At 48.0% G+C, this 15,396-nt stretch overlaps 2 protein-coding genes across 2 annotated transcripts in view; both read left to right on the top strand.

Annotated features, from left to right (window-relative positions):
* Window positions 1-2,546, top strand: part of ANKRD39 (ankyrin repeat domain 39) — a 15,456-nt gene extending 12,910 nt beyond the window's left edge. The window contains exon 3 of the mRNA XM_023518829.1: window positions 1,687-2,546. Coding sequence (XP_023374597.1) covers window positions 1,687-1,887 — 201 coding nt within the window. The 3' untranslated portion in view covers window positions 1,888-2,546. The remainder of the gene's footprint in view (window positions 1-1,686) is intronic.
* A 5,740-nt stretch (window positions 2,547-8,286) lies between these two features.
* Window positions 8,287-12,424, top strand: ANKRD23 (ankyrin repeat domain 23). The gene is made up of 8 exons (XM_023518821.1): window positions 8,287-8,442; window positions 8,630-8,758; window positions 9,554-9,679; window positions 9,915-10,013; window positions 10,093-10,191; window positions 10,321-10,419; window positions 10,557-10,655; window positions 10,744-12,424. The coding sequence occupies exons 1-8, from the start codon at window positions 8,398-8,400 to the stop codon at window positions 10,837-10,839; spliced, it is 792 nt and encodes a 263-aa protein (XP_023374589.1). The 5' UTR covers window positions 8,287-8,397; the 3' UTR covers window positions 10,840-12,424.
* The last annotated feature ends 2,972 nt before the right edge of the window (window positions 12,425-15,396 follow it).

Below are 15,396 nucleotides of genomic sequence, written 5' to 3'. Positions count from 1 at the left end.
AGGAGTTGGAGGTTGCTGTGAGCTGTAATGCCATGGCACTCTACCCAGGGGGATAGCTTGAGGCTCTGTCTCAAAAAAAAAAAAGAAAAATAAATAAAGATTTGGGTTCAAAATTGAGATAGTGATTGCTACTAGTATTAATTTTGATATTTCTCAAAAGCCCCTGTCCATCAATTTGTCTGTTGGGAGGAGCAGGGAATAGAGTGGTTGATTACCATAGTTACTAAGAATTATGACTTTGAAGTCAGACACACCTGGTTTAGAATTCCAGGATGCCATTCTCAAGTTATATGTCCTTGAGCAATTACTTTACTTTTTTTTTTTTGAGATAGAGTCTCACTCTTTTCCCCAGACTAGAGTGCCCTGGCCTCAGCCTAGCTTATAACAACCTTAAACTCCTGGGTTCAAATGGTCCTCCTGGCCACAGCCTCCCAAGTAGCTGGGAATACAGGCACTCACCACAACACTCAGCTAATTTTTTCTATTTTTAGTAGAGACTGGGTCTCACTCTTGCTCAGGTTTTGAACTTTGAGTTCAAGTGATCCTCCTACCTCAGCCTCCCAGAGTGCTAGGATTACAGCCACCAATCCCATCAGGGAAATTATTTAACTTATATAAGCCTATATTTCTTTATCTGTAAAATGAGAATAATAATGGTTCTTACCTCAAAGGATATTGTGGAAGTTAAAAAACAAGATAATCTACATAAATCATTTAACATGATGAGGGGGGCTAGAACTGTATGTTCAGATTGGGATCATCTGTCTTAAAGAAGAAAAACCTGGGAACCTATTTTTCCCAACTCATTTAAAAGTTGCCAAAGGGTAGGGCAGAGTCTGATGCATCTTATGCCCAGTGCCCTGTGGATAAAAGGTGAATGTTTGTGAAAAATGCTTAGAGATCCAAGGTTCTGTGCTTGTTTTTATTTATTTATTTGAGACAGAGTCTCACTGTGTCACCCTTGGTAGAGTACCATGGCATTACAGCTCATAGCAACCTCAAATTTTTGAGCTTAAGCAATTCTCTTGCGTCAGCCTCCCAAGTAGCTGGGACTACAGGCATCTGCCACAATGCCCGGCTATTTTTTTGTTGCAGTTGTCATTTAGCTGGCCCGGGCTGGGTTCGAACCCCCCACCCTCGGTGCATGTGGCTGGTGCTATAACCACTGTGCTATACTGTGCTATCAGCGCTGAGCCCTGTGCTTGTTTTTTTTTTTTTTTGAGACAGAGCCTCAAGCTGTCCCCCTGGATAGAGTGCTGTGGCATGACAGCTCACAGCAGCCTCCAACTCCTGGGCTCAAGCGAGTCTCCTGCCTCAGCCTTCCAAGTAGCTGGGACCACAGGCACCTGCCACAATGCCCGGCTATTTTTTGGTTGCAGCTGTCATTGTTTGCCAGGCCTGGGCTGGATTTGAACCTACCACCTTAGGTGTACATGGCTGGCGCCTTAGCCACTTGAGCCAAGCCTGTGCCACAGGTGCCAAGCCTGTGTTTTGGCCAAAGACAAAATGGCTACTGGGCAAAAGGACACAAGAAAGAAAAACTCAGACTCATTGCCAAATAGCACTGGGATACTCCACCAATATACCCAAATTTGGTCGGAAATCTACTAAAACAGCCAGTGTCTCCCTTTCCATAAAACCTCTTCTTTAAAAGCACCAGGCCCTCAGAAGTAGAGTAAGAGGTAGTGGAGCCCAGTGCGGGGCAGGGGAGTGTGCTTTTTAATTAGGACTCTCTCTCCACAGGCTGCAGAAAAGGGTCACATGGACATTTGCTCCCTCCTGTTGCAACACAGCCCAGCCCTGAAGGCTGTCCGGGACCGGAAAGCACGGCTAGCATGTGACCTGCTGCCCTTCAACAGTGACCTGCGGAACCTTCTGGCCAGCTGAGTCACCACTCTCCTATCTGGGCTGCCCTTGAAGGGAACACAGACCAGCTCTCCGAGCCCCACCTTGGTCAGCATCTGTGCTGTGGGACGGGAAGCTCTGGCTGGAGGACACGAAGAGCCCAGCTGGGCTGCTGTGGAGGCCAGGGAGTAGATTTGTGGGACTGGAGGTGTTTCCTACAGATGAGCATATTCTAAATGAGTTCATCTGTCCATTCAGAAAAGACAAATAAAGTTGTATCTTTATCCTACATACAAAGAAAAATTACAAGTATAAAAAACAAACATAAAAATAAAGCTATGTAAGTATTAGAAGAAAATGAGGAATATGAGACAAAAGCTGCTTTCTAGCTGAATGACCGTGACACAAGTCACTTTACCTGTCTGTCCCTCAGCTTCCTTACCTATAGGACCTGCCTCGTAGTCATGCAGACTCAATGTGTGAGCTTCAGGCTTGAGAGCATCTGCAGCCTGCAGCCTGAGCTGGCCTGCTCCTTGCACTCGTCAGCGCTGGCGTTCATACTGTGATTTTCTTCATTTCAGCCGGCTGATAGGTAGAAAAGTACTGTTACTTTATTTTGCATTGCTAACTACTAGTCCTAATTACCTGTTTTCTGTGAACTTCCTGCCTATTCTTAAAATATTTTTCCTTCCATTGATTCATATGAGTCGTTTATATTCTGGTTACTGACTCTGTTTTTTTTAATATATACATATATTTATATACTTTTTTTTCCCCTCTTTTTCTTTCATGCTGCTGTTTGTCTTAATTGTGTTGGTATCTGTTTGTGGAAATTGGTATAGCCACTGTAGATAGCAGTTTGGCAATATCTATTTACATTTAACTGAGTAGGGACAATAGTTTGATTTCTCTGTAACTTCTCCCCACTCCCACCCCCACACAGAGTCTTCGTATGTTGCCCTCGACAGAGTGCTGTGGAGTTCCAGCTCACAGTAACCTCCAACTCTTGGGCTTAAGCAGTTCTCTTGCCTCAGCCTCCCAAGTAGGTGGGACTACAGGTGCCTGCCATGACACCCAGCTATTTTTTGTTGCAGCTGTCATTATTGGTTAGCTCGCCCAGGCCGGGTTTGAGCCTGCCACATTTAGTGTATGTGGCTGGCACCATAACCACTGTGCTATGGGCACTGAGCCTCAAGCAATTCTCTTGCCTCAGCTTCCCAAGTAGCGGGACTACAGGCGCCCACCACAACACCCAGCTATTTTTTTGTTGCAGCTGTCATTGTTGTTTCACAGGCCCTGGCCAGGTTCAAAGCTGGTGCATATGGCTGGCACCCTAACCACTGGGCTACGGGCACCGAGCCTTCTCTGTAGTTTCTTTTTTTTTTGAGACAGAGCCTCAAGTTATCCCCCTTGGTAGAGTGCTGTGGCATCACAGCTCACAGCAACCTCCAACTCCTGGGCTTAAGCAATTCTGCGTCCCAAGTAACTGGGACCACAGGCACCTGCTACAAGGCCTGGCTATTTTTTGTTGTTGCAGCTGTCATTGTTTGCCAGGCCTGGGCTGGATTTGAACCCACCAGCTCAGGTGTATGTGGCTGGCGCCTTAGCTGCTTGAACCATAGGCACGGAGCCTTCTCTGTAGTTTCTAAGAGAAATTTTCTTCCATGGTTACAAAGATGCTTATCCACAGGGCCATTTACAGAGATGTGCATTAGAGCTTGGGGTGTAATGTAAAAAAACATAGGGCCAAACAGCCTATTTGCTCCCCAGTAGGGAAGGTCACGTTGTGCAGTGCCGCTGAGTGCAGTGTTTGCGGGCATGGAACAAGTACTCAGTGTTTCCACAGCATGATGCTTCTTCAAACACATGTACAGAAATGGCTAGATGTACAGACACAAAATATACAGAGGGAAAGGCAGGAGGATGTCACCACTTCTAGGTCACTGTGGCAAGACTAGTCAAGAAGGTCTTAATCATCATGTTTACATTTGAACTTTTTATAAGGAGTTTTCTTTTCGTTTTGTTTTGGTTTTTTGCAGTTTTGAGCCACAGCACAACCACCCCCACTTTTTTTTTTAAAGTCACAGTACCCGTTTCATGTTGGACAGGCTGCTTGTCTGCTGAGAATTTTAGATGAAACCTATTAATGTTGGTCAGGTGCTGTGGCTCATGTCTGTAATCCTAGTACTTGGGAGGCCAAGGTGGGTGGATAGCTTGAGCTCACAAGTTTAAGACCAGCCTGGGCTCGGTGCCTGTGGCTCAAGTGGCTAAGGCGCCAGCCATGTACACCTAAGGTGGCAGGTTTGAATCCAGCCCAGGCCCGCCAAAACAACAATGATGGCTGCAACCAAAAAAATAGCCAGGCGTTGTGGCGGGTACCTGTGGTCCCAGCTGCTTGGGAGGCTGAGGCAGGAGACTCGCTTGAGCCCAGGAGTTGGAGGTTGCTGTGAGCTATGATGCCATGGCACTCTACCCAGGGGGACAGCTTGAGGCTTTGTCTCAAAAAAAAAAAAAAGACCAGCCTGAGTAAAAGTGAGACCCTGTCTCTACTAAAATAGAAAAACTGAGGCAAGAGGATCGCTTGAACCCAAGAGTTGCAGGTACTGGGAGCTATGATGCCATGGCACTCTACTAAGGGCAACAGCTTGAGACTCTGTCTCAAAAAGAAAGAAAGAAAGAAACCTATTAATGCAAAAGGCCCTTTTCCTCAGATGTTGATGGGGCAGGGCAGGAATTTTTTTTTTCCCCCTTGGGCTTAAGTGATTCTCAGCTGGGACTACAGACACCCACTACAACTGCCCAGCTATTTTTTGTTGCAGTTGTTGTTTAGTTGGCCCAGGCTGTGTTCCAACCCACAACCCTCGGTGTATGTGGCTGGCGCCGTAACCACTGCTACGGGCACCGAGCTAGGGTGGGGAATTTTAGAATCAGGAACAGATAGTGAAGTCCAGAGCTAAAATTTTACTTTTTCTTGTCTGTTTGCCCTCACTTTAGGGAACTTTATCTCATAACCTAAAGCAAGAAATCACTTTTGTCTGAAAAAAATACTCTCAAGCATAAGAACTGAATTCTTTTTAAAAGCTCTGCATTTCTGGGTGGCACCTGTGGCTCAGTGGGTAGGGCACTGGCTACATATACCACGGGTGGCAGGTTTGAACCTGGCCCCAGCCAAACTGCAACAAAAAATTGCCGGGTGTTGTGGCAGGCGCCTATGGTCCCAGCTACTCAGGAGGATGAGGCAAGAGAATTGCCTAAGCCTAGGAGTTGGAGGTTGCTGTAAGCTATGACATCACAGCACTCTACCAAGGGCAATAAAGTGAGACTCTGTCACTTAAAAAAAAAAAAAGCTCTGCATTTCCCTACGTTCTCTCAAAACTTGGAAGCACTACCAAGAAGCCGGCTCTGGGTGGGACCATTGTCAGCCCTTTGGTGCCTTGGCCATTTTTGACTCATAGTTTGCCCTCCCTCTCATTCTGGTCATCTCTGCTCATGTTATTCTGGTTCTGGAGTCTTATTTACTAGCTATCTAATTTCCTTTCAAAGGTCAAGGTTGAGTTCAAGGCCCAGCTGGGTGTAGGGCACATGTGCCTCCTTAATTAGGAGATTTGATGTTGGTGGCTTGAGACGGATTACTTCTTGGCTGGATTTCATGATCATTACATATGGGGACCTGGAGCAGGTCTGTCTCCTTTTTCCTGTGGAAAGGTACACTCCCTGCCAGGAGAGCATCTGATTGGGACATTCAGGGGGGGCATGGGAGACTTTTACATAGGCACAAGTATCAGCAACAGGCCTGGCTCCTGATGCTGGGGCAAGTGTAATGTGTTGACTTCCAAGAGTGATGAGGGAGAAATGGGGCACCCTGGAAAAGAAGACCACTGAAGCATAGGGAAGGGCAACCTGGAAACTAGGCAAGGAGAGATAGCGTAAAGCCTGGTTTCCTCTTGCAGATGCCATGAGACTTCCTGTGGTAGTGGGCCAAGCTGTTTCTGTCCTTCCCCAGGCCTACTGTGGGATTCTGGTCTCCTTATGCCAGGGCAACCAGCTGGGTCTTTCAGATTTCTCAAGCGGGCAGACCTATACCATGGGAAGTCAGGCTGGATTTTTTTTCATGGTGGGCGGCGGTCATCTTAGGAAAGTGGGAAACCTTTCCCCCTAAATCTGGGATGATAGCCCAGTCACCCAGGATGTGTGTTGGTTAAATGGGGCTCCTGAGTAGATGTGGGGTATGGCAGAGGCGCAGACAGCCAACTTATCTCTAAAAGGTTCCTTTTCCTGTGCCCACTGGGCTACATTCCTAGACTGGTATTTTGGTTAGTATGACTGAGCCACATAGTCATCTGGCCCAAGTACAAGCTTCTGTACCCTTCCTTTTGCTCCTCCACGCCCAAGAGATGCTCATATAAAAGGACAAAGCAATGCAGCTCCTCTCACTGGGGAGTGTGGAGAGCAGGGGGGGACCATGGACTTCATCAGCATTCAGCAGTTGGTAAGGACGTGGGGCAGAGGCGGGAGGTGCTCTGAGACCAGCTTGGCAGGGTGATGCCATCTGGCTAGGGGAGGGCTGCCAGCTTCTTTCTGTGGTCTGAGTATCAAACTTTAGAAACAAGGGAGTATGCACTTCTTTTATTTAAGAAAAATTTTTATGGGCGGCGCCTGTGGCTCAGTGAGTAGGGCACCGGCCCCATATACTGAGGGTGGCAGGTTCAAACTTGGCCCTGGCTAAACTGCAACAAAAAAAAATAGCCGGGTGTTTGTGGTGGGTGCCTATAGTCCCAGCCACTCAGGATACTGAGGCAAGAGAATCACCTAAGCCCAAGAGCTGGAGGTTGCTGTGAGCTATAACGCCATGGCGCTCTACCAAAGGTGACAAAGTGAGACTCTTAAAAAAAGAAAGAAAAAATTTTGAGATGGCGTCTCCTTATGCTGCCCAGGCTGGACTCAAACTCCTGGGCTCAAGCCATCCTCCCATCTCTGCCTCCAAGTAGCTAGGACTTGGGGCATCATCATGTATGAGCCACTAAGCATGAAGTTCTCTTCTGATCTGTCTCCTGGATTCTCAATGTGAGGTGGTTGAAAGTGGTTAGGGAGATTGCTGTCAAATGGGAAAGAGGATGTGAAAACCCTCAAGTTCAGCAAGTTTTGCCCTGGACTGTGATGGTATACGATAAACAGGAAATGGCAGATTACCTTGGAAAATGTGGGTTTAGCTTAAGCACCAAGATTGCTGTCTTTCTGGAAGTCCATTAGCATTTGGCTGCCTTGGTGGGGGAGGCCAAGGAAGTGTGCTGGTGTTTCATGGGCAGTGAGAGGAACAGTGATACTTGGGCTGTCAGTTTTGGTGAGGTGGAATAAGGAGGGTGTGGAGCCCGGAGTATCACATTGCCCAGCAAGCACCGCTGTGTCTGCTGGCTCCAGCCTGGTATAGACTCTGTTGGGAGGCCAATTGCAGGGGACTGTTAAGTTGCTAGAGTTGCTCTAGGAGGGAGCGTGGTTCTACTTGGCTAAGCCCTCTGCTACTCTTGTCATTCCAAGCTTTCCTTTCCCCACAAATTGCTTAATCCTCAGTGCTCCCAGCTCCTGAACTCCTGGGGGTGGGACTGGTAGGAAGAAAAATGGATGTTTGCAGTAGACGCTGCTCTGTGTACAAGTCACGATAATTCAACCACTTTAGGTAAATGCTAGTTTGAGGCATCAAAAGAGCCAAGAATTGAACTCAGGAATTTACCCAGGAGGCATTTCCTCTGTCTCTCTGAGCTTGGAGTCAGGTGGCAATATGGCATGATCTGATAGGAATCTAAGGACAAGCACCCATGAGGGATGCTAAGGTGTCATCGGGCACAAGCCCAGCCTTATAAATAGATGTGGTGTCACGTCCCCCAACCCTGTGTTCCTGCTGACAGGAGCAGAGTAGGCAGTGATCAGTTGTCACCCTGGGCCTTGGCTGACACCATAGTTGGCAGAGCCAGCAGGAACCATGGGGTCACAGAGCTTGCCAGTGCTCCAGACTACCACAGAGCTTTCAGAACAGGGAAGGAGGGGGCGGCAGGCTGACTCAAATCCACAGTATCCCAGCTCTTGTCAGCCATCTCCCTGGCACTGCACAACTCTTTTATGGATTCCTTTAGTTTTCCCGGTTCTTTTTTTTTTTTTTTTTGAAACAGAGCCTCAAGCTATCCCCCTAGGTAGAGAGCCGTGGCATCACAGCTCACAGCAACCTCCAACTCCTGGGCTCAAGCAAGTCTCCTGCCTCAGCCTCCCAAGTAGCTGGGACCACAGGCACCTGCCACAACACCTGGCTATTTTTTTGGTTGCAGCCATCATTGTTTGGTGGGCCCGGGCTGGGTTTGAACCCGCCACCTTAAGTGTATGTGGCTGGCACCTTAGCCGCTTGAGCCACAGGTGCCGAGCCAGTTTTTCCAGTTCTTTATCTACATTCTATTCCTATAGGTATGTGGAGAAAGAGTGGAGAGGAAAGTATTGGGATTTGGACACAGAGTTCCTGATCCTGGAGGCTGGCCTAGTGACTGGAGGTTGGCATCCCAAGAGGCCATGGCCCGGGAGAAGTTGAAATTGGAAGAGGAGAAGAAGAAGAAAGTGAGAGTGCTCTGGGGGCACGGCAGGGGGGCTGATCCACTGTGGGCATGCTCTGAGCAAAGAGGGATTGCAGATGCTCCCTGAGTCCAACAGCCTGAGTAGCCACTGTCTCTAAAAACAAACTAACCAAGAACCTGTCACGCCGTCAGCTCTCATGACCAGTAGCTCTGCCCACTTTTGTCCCCAGCTCGAAAGATTTAACAGTTCTAGACTTAACATGGAGACCCTGACTGACTTGGAAAACTTGGTTCTAAGACGGAAAGAAAAGCGACTGAGACGCAGAGTCCCCCCCAGGGAACCTGAGCCCATGGTTAAGGTGAGAATTCAGGTCTAGGGGAATGTACATACCAGGGCTTGAGTCTCAGAGGAATGGCTTCTGCCCTGTGGGAGTTTGGGGGAAGAGTGGACACTGTAGGCTATTATGGAGTCCCCCTAGGTTAGTTTGTTTGAGGCTCTCTAACAAAGTGCCACAGCCTGGATGGCTTAAACAACAGAAATATGCTGTCTCATAGTCCTGGAGCTAGAAGTCTGAGGCTAGAAATGATGGCAGGGTTGCTTCTTGGAGGGCTATGAGAATCTTTGGGCTTCTCTCCAGGTTCTGGTGGTTGGTTGGCTGGCTGGCTGGGCATTTTTGGTGATCCTTGGCTTGTAGATGCATCACCCCCTCTCCACCTACCTTCATATCCACATGGTGCTCTCCCTGCACCATGCATGCCTGTGTCCAAAAGTATCCCCTTTTTACAAGGATGCCAGTATTAGATTACGGCCCACTTTAACACAAGCCATGTTGGATGGGGGCCTACTCTGCTCTAGCATAACCTCATCTTAACTAATTGCATCCACAATGACTCCATTTCCAAATAAGGTCTTGTACTGAGGTACCTAGGATTAGTCCTTCATGTGAACCGTGGGGGAATATAAGTCAATCCATAACACACAAACACACTCAATGTCTGTTCACACAGAATCTCTACTATAGTTGTATGAGTCACCGTTGTGTTGGTCCTTAGTTGGCTGCTTGGGAACCACTGGGCCAGAGTGGTGAAGCTACATTGTCATGGGTACCTACAGGCTTGAGGGGTGATTTGGTTTTATCCTTCAACTTACCCAGCCGCAGCCCCAGGTCCAGGTGGAGTCTGTGGACCTGGAGATGTTCCTGAAGGCAGCTGCTGAGAACCAGGAGGCCGTGATTGACAAGTACCTGGCAGACGGAGGGGACCCCAATGCCCATGACAAGGTAGCACAGGTGGAGCAGCAGGAGTGCGATCTTCAGAGTGTTAGTCCTGTCCTGGGAAGCTACAGGGGTTTCTAGTCTTAGGGGATGAATCCAGTGGTGCCTCCAGAGGGAGGAGATAAAGAGGCCTTTTGCAAGATGGGAAGATAGTCAACTCTGTTCAGGGACCTTGCCCTGGAAATGGGAACAGGGGAGGTGGCTGCACTCCCTCTACCTTATTTTCTGTCTCTGTCCCCAGCTTCACCGTACAGCCTTGCACTGGGCCTGTCTGAAGGGTCATAGCCAGCTGGTGAACAAGCTTCTGGCAGCTGGTGCCACTGTGGACCCTCGGGACTTGGTAAGAACTGGAGTTGGCCTAGCCTGTGCCTAACACCCTACCTGGCATGCCAGCAGGTCAGAGTGCTTTGGTTTTATAGCTGGACAGGACACCCATGTTCTGGGCCTGCCGTGGAGGACACCTGGACATCCTTAAAGAGCTGCTTAACCAGGGAGCCCGGGTCAATGCCCGGGACAAGGTGAGGGCCATGCCACTTGGGATGCCACAGGCAAGTGTGGGCTAGGCTTGGAAGAGAGAAAGTATGGCCCTCTGGAACAGAAGAGCCCTTCCTAGTCCAAACCCAACACTAATCCCCATGTACTTTTAGATCTGGAGCACTCCCCTGCACGTGGCAGTGCGTACTGGGCACTCTGACTGCCTGGAGCACCTCATCGAGTGTGGAGCCCACATTGATGCACAGGATAAAGTAGGTGCTTGGTCTTCAGCTATGGGCAGCTCCACCAGAGGACTGCCTGATGAGCCCAAAGCACAGCACTTACCCAACCTTACATAATGAAGGCAAGATGAGATGGGCAAGGGCATGACTTCCCCCTTTCTCAACAGGAAGGGGACACAGCTCTACATGAGGCTGTGCGGCATGGCCGCTACAAAGCCATGAAACTGCTGCTGCTCTATGGAGCGAAGCTCGGCGTGCAGAACATGGTGAGTGTGAACAGGGCTCAGGACATCATCTGTTCCCAGGTTGGGCAGAACTGGAAGGGGAGGACTGACCTGTTTTCCTCGTTCCCAGGCCTCCATGACACCAGTGCAGCTGGCACGAGACTGGCAGCGGGGCATCCAGGAAGCACTGCAAGCCCACGTTGCACATCCCCGCACCCGGTGCTGATGACAACAGCAGGCCTACAAGTTACCTGTAGTCACCATTCCATCTCCTCCCCTCCCATGTATCTGCACCCTGTAGTTCTTTCCTCAATCCAGCTTCTTCTCTCAGGGGCTTTGCTTCCTCAGGCCTCTGAGGCAGCCCTGTCAGAGCTGAGGAACAGCAGTGGTGAGCCCAACAGAGGCCACACAGGCCTCCTTGGCTTCATATGTCAAGAGGTACCATGTTCCTTGCTGGGCTGGAACTAAAGGACTGAGGCAAAGGACCACAGGGCAGCAGAAAGCAAAGCGGGTCCAGATGAGGGCCAGGGGAGTGGAATGGGAGTCAAGATGGAGCAGGAGGTGAGCAAGAGGCCAAGCTACACAGGCCTGGATGCTAGAATTTTTTGGTGTTCACTTATCCCAAGTCTGGGAGGTTCTTCCCTGGCTCTGCACAGGATAATCTCCTACAGGTGGTGAGTCAGCCTGTGGCCAGCAGCTGCCCTCCAGGACATATAACAGGCAACCAAAGTAGGCCACACAAGTGCCAGGCATTTCTGTACCTGGCCGAGGCCCATGAGCAAGGGTTTTTCCAGGTGACTTCATTCCTATCAGCAGCAACCCTGATAGTGTCTGGAGTGGCTCTAAATAGCTTTTGTCTTTAGGACGCTGGAGGTGGGTTCTGACAAGCTGGCGGGCTGTTCAACAGGCTTGAGGCCCCATGGCAAAAGTCTAGTCCCCACCAGGTTGCCTCAGAAGCCCTAAGACTGATGAGCTAGAGCTGATACTTGAAGTGAACCTTGTGCCTACTGTCTAAAGGCTTTGGTCAGGCTTGCCTGCCACACTGCTGATGGCGCTCTTTGTAGGGGTGAAGTGCCTGGGTGCTAGGGATTGCTTGTGGCCCACCCAGCTCTTGGGGCGGTGGCCCGTAACCTTAGTTTACCTGAGGCTCTAACTTCTCCTTGCTACTGGAGTTTGAGCTCCTGTCTGGAACCTGCAGCTGCACCCACTCTGCTCGATCCCACCCAGAGGACAAGACATTAGGGAGCTCTGAGCTCAGTCTGCAGAGAAGCAGGGGAAGGCAAGAGCACCCCCTCAAGCTGCTCCCCTGCTAATGGGTACAGTGATGACCCACAAGCTCCCTAAAGTCTCCTTCCTCTTGCACTGTTCTTTATGCCAAGTTTCACTGGTGTAGACACATACTACTGGCAGGGCTGGGCCCTTAAATGCCAGAGTGAATTTTAAAAAACTTCAAATCAAGAACCACAGGCTGAGAGGCGGGCTAACAGATGAAGGTTTAGGCTCCCTCACCTGGGTCCTGGATTACATAAGGTAGCTGGGTGATACACATTTTGCAGCATTTATTTTTAGTTTGATTTTGGTGGCCTTCTCAGGCCAAAAACAAGGCCATTGTTACCGTGTGAAAAAGATGACAAGCGCTCCACACACCTTTCCACGGGCAGCCCCTGCCCTGTGGTTACGGAGCCAGCATGCACTCGGATGCTGGCACCATGGGCAAAACAAGCATTCAAGACCAAGGAGAAGACAACTTCTCATCTAGAAAATAAGGACACTTAAGTGACAAAAACACCTTTTTATATGGATCAGTATTTTTTGTTCATTAAAACTGATTGATGGATAATCACTGCTTACTCATCTTTTCTGGGCTAACGGTGCCAGTACTTTGGGCACCAGGAACTACCTGGCAGAGCCCAAGATCTTGTCCTCGGTGCCAAAGCCGAAGCATGTTAAACCATGCTGGCCTGACAGCAAGATAGGCCATCAGGTGCAGAGTGGGTTCCTAGCACATAGCTCTAATGCTCAGGGCACCTCAGCTGGATAGACAAGTTCAAAAAGGAGTGGTTTTCAGCCTCAGCTGTTTATCAGAATAATCACCAAAAGGTTTTTTTTTTTCCTGCAGTTTTTTGGCCGGGCAAGCTTGAACCTGCCACACCCGGTATATGGGGCCGGTGCCCTGCTCCTTGAGCCACAGGCACCACCCACCAAAAGGTTTTATAGAAGTGTAGATGTCCAGACTGATTAAGCCAGAAGTCTTGAGGACAGGACCTAGGGCTGTCTGTCAAGCAGCTGATAGGCTTATCTATGTAGGAAATCTTAAGGAATCCACAAAAAACAAAGACACACACCTAGAATAATGGAGTGCAGGAAGATCTCAGATTACAAAATAAACACACAAAAACCTATTTCTACCTACTAGCAATTAACAGATGGACACAAAAATTTAAAGTACTGTTTACAATTGCTTAAAAAACAAAAAAATAGGGCGGTGCCTGTGGCTAAGTGAGTAGGGCGCCGGCCCCATATATGGAGGGTGGCATGTTCAAGCTCGGCCCTGGCCGAACTACAACAAAAAAATAGCCTGGCACTGTGGCAGGCACCTATAGTCCCAGCTACTTGGGAGGCTGAGGCAAGAGAATAGCCTAAGCCCAGGAGTTGGAGGTTGCTGTGAGTTGTGATGCCACGGCATTCTACCAGGACAATAAATTGAGACTCCGTCTCTTTAAAAAAAAAAAGTAAACTTGTATGCTGAAAATTACAAAACACTGATGAATGAAATCCAAGATTTGAATAAATGGAGAGACACATGTTCATGGCTTGCCAGACGCAACATGGTAAAGATGTCATTTCTCCTCCAATTAATACACAGGCTTAACACAGTTGTAACCAAAATTCTAGCAAAATTTTTGTAGATATATAGACAAGATTATCCTAAAATTCATGTGATAGTTTACAGCTAAAACAAATTTTATTTTACTTATTTTGCAGTTTTGGGCCAGGGCTGGGTTTGAACCCACCACTTCCCGTATATGGGGCCAGCACCCTACTCTTTTGAGCCACAGGCGCCGCCCTAAGACAAATTTTAAAAAGAAAGGAGAAAATTTTAAATTTTAAATTCAAATTTTAAACTGAAAGGAGGAAATAATTCTACCAGATTACAGAACTTACGGTATAGCTACAGTAACCAAGAGCGTGGTATCAGCAGAGGGACAGACACACAGGTCGCTGGAACAAAGACCTGTGTGACAATCCATACAGCCACACCAATACACCCAACTGACTTGACAACAGTGCAAAAGCTATTCCATGGAGAAAAGAAAGCCTTTTCAACAAATGGTGCCAGAGCATGGGACAACTGTAGGCAAAAAAAAAAGAGAACCCTGACCTAAGTTTTATATAGAAATTAACCTAAAACAGATTATAAACTTAAATGTAAACCTGTAAAATTTGGAGGAAAAAAACACCTTTGGGATCTAAGACTAGGTTCTTAGATGTGACATCAAAAACACAACCCACTAGGGCTATGCATAGTGGTTCACATCTGTAAGCCTAGTACTCTAAGAGGTTGAAGCAGGTAGAATGCTTGAGCTCAGGAGTTCAAGACCAGCCTGAGCAAGAGTGAGACCCTGACCCTGTCTCTAAAAAATGGCCAGGCATTGTGTACTTGCAGTCCTAGTACTCTGGGAGGCTGAGACAAAAGGATTACTTGAGCCTGAATTTTGAGTTGCTGTAAGCCATGACCCCAGGGCTTTCTACTGAGGGTGACAAAGTGAGACTCTGTACAAAAAAAAAAAAAAACCATAAAAAAAAATTGACAAAGGCTCAGTGCCCTTAACACAGTGGTTATGTTGCCAGCCACATGCACCAAGGCTACCGGGCCAGCTAAACAATGACAACTGCAACAAAAAATAGCTGGGTGTTGTGGTGGGTGCCTGTAGTCTCAGCTACTTGGGAGGCTAAGGCAAGACAACCGCTTAACCCTAAGAGTTTGAGGTTGCTGTGAGCTATGACACCAAAGCACTCTACTGAGGGCTACAAACTAAGACTGTCACAAAAAACAGAAAAGAAAAAAAAATTGGCAAAATGGACACCATGAAAATTAAAAACTTTTGTTCCATATAAGGCCCTGTCAAGAGGATGAAAATAAGAGCTACAGACTGGAAAGAAGTATTTGCAAACCAAAAATTAAACAAAGGATGCTCAAATAAAATAAAGAATTCTGAGGAAAAAATTCAACAGTAAAAAACAAACAATCCAATTAGAAAATTAGTGGAAGACATAGACAGATATTCCACCCAAGTGAAAGCCACCAAGAAATGAACACTATCAGCCACTAGGGAAAGGCAAATGAAAACCTCAAGGTCTCACTGCACAGGTATCAGAACTAAAAAATAGCAAAACCAGCTCAGTGCCCGTAATACAGTGGTTATGGCGCCGGCCACATGCACCAAGGCTGGTGGGTTCGAACCCAGCCCAGCCCAGCTAAATAATAACAACTGCAATAGAAATAGCCAGGCATGGTGGGTGCCTGTAGTCCCAGCTACTTGCAAGGCTGAGGCAACAGAATCACTTAAGCTCATGAGTTTGAGGTTGCTGTGAGCTTGTGATGCCCCAGTACTCTACCGAGGGCAACAAAGTGAGACTGTCTCCAAAAAAAAAAAAAAAAAATAGCGACACCACCAAATCCTGGTGAGCATTCAGAAGCAGAAGCATCCTACGTAGCTGCTGAGAATAAAAACTGTATAGCCACCTTGAAGAAGTCTGACAGTTTCTTTTTTTTTTTTTT

This window comes from Otolemur garnettii, unplaced genomic scaffold (genome assembly GCF_000181295.1).
Source record: "Otolemur garnettii isolate 467f Iridium unplaced genomic scaffold, OtoGar3 scaffold00148, whole genome shotgun sequence".
In the NCBI taxonomy this organism is placed as follows: Eukaryota; Metazoa; Chordata; class Mammalia; order Primates; family Galagidae; genus Otolemur; species Otolemur garnettii.
Note: the sequence above shows the minus strand (reverse complement) of the source record. Positions and strands in the feature narration are given on the sequence as shown.

Excerpts from the sequence above, each read along its gene's own strand:
- ANKRD23 (XM_023518821.1), top strand. The coding sequence starts at position 8,398 with ATGGCCCGGGAGAAGTTGAAATTGGAAGAGGAGAAGAAGAAGAAA. Across the intron at positions 8,759-9,553 it reads AACCTGAGCCCATGGTTAAG|CCGCAGCCCCAGGTCCAGGT; the intron begins GTGAGAATTCAG and ends CAACTTACCCAG. Across the intron at positions 9,680-9,914 it reads ACCCCAATGCCCATGACAAG|CTTCACCGTACAGCCTTGCA; the intron begins GTAGCACAGGTG and ends CTCTGTCCCCAG.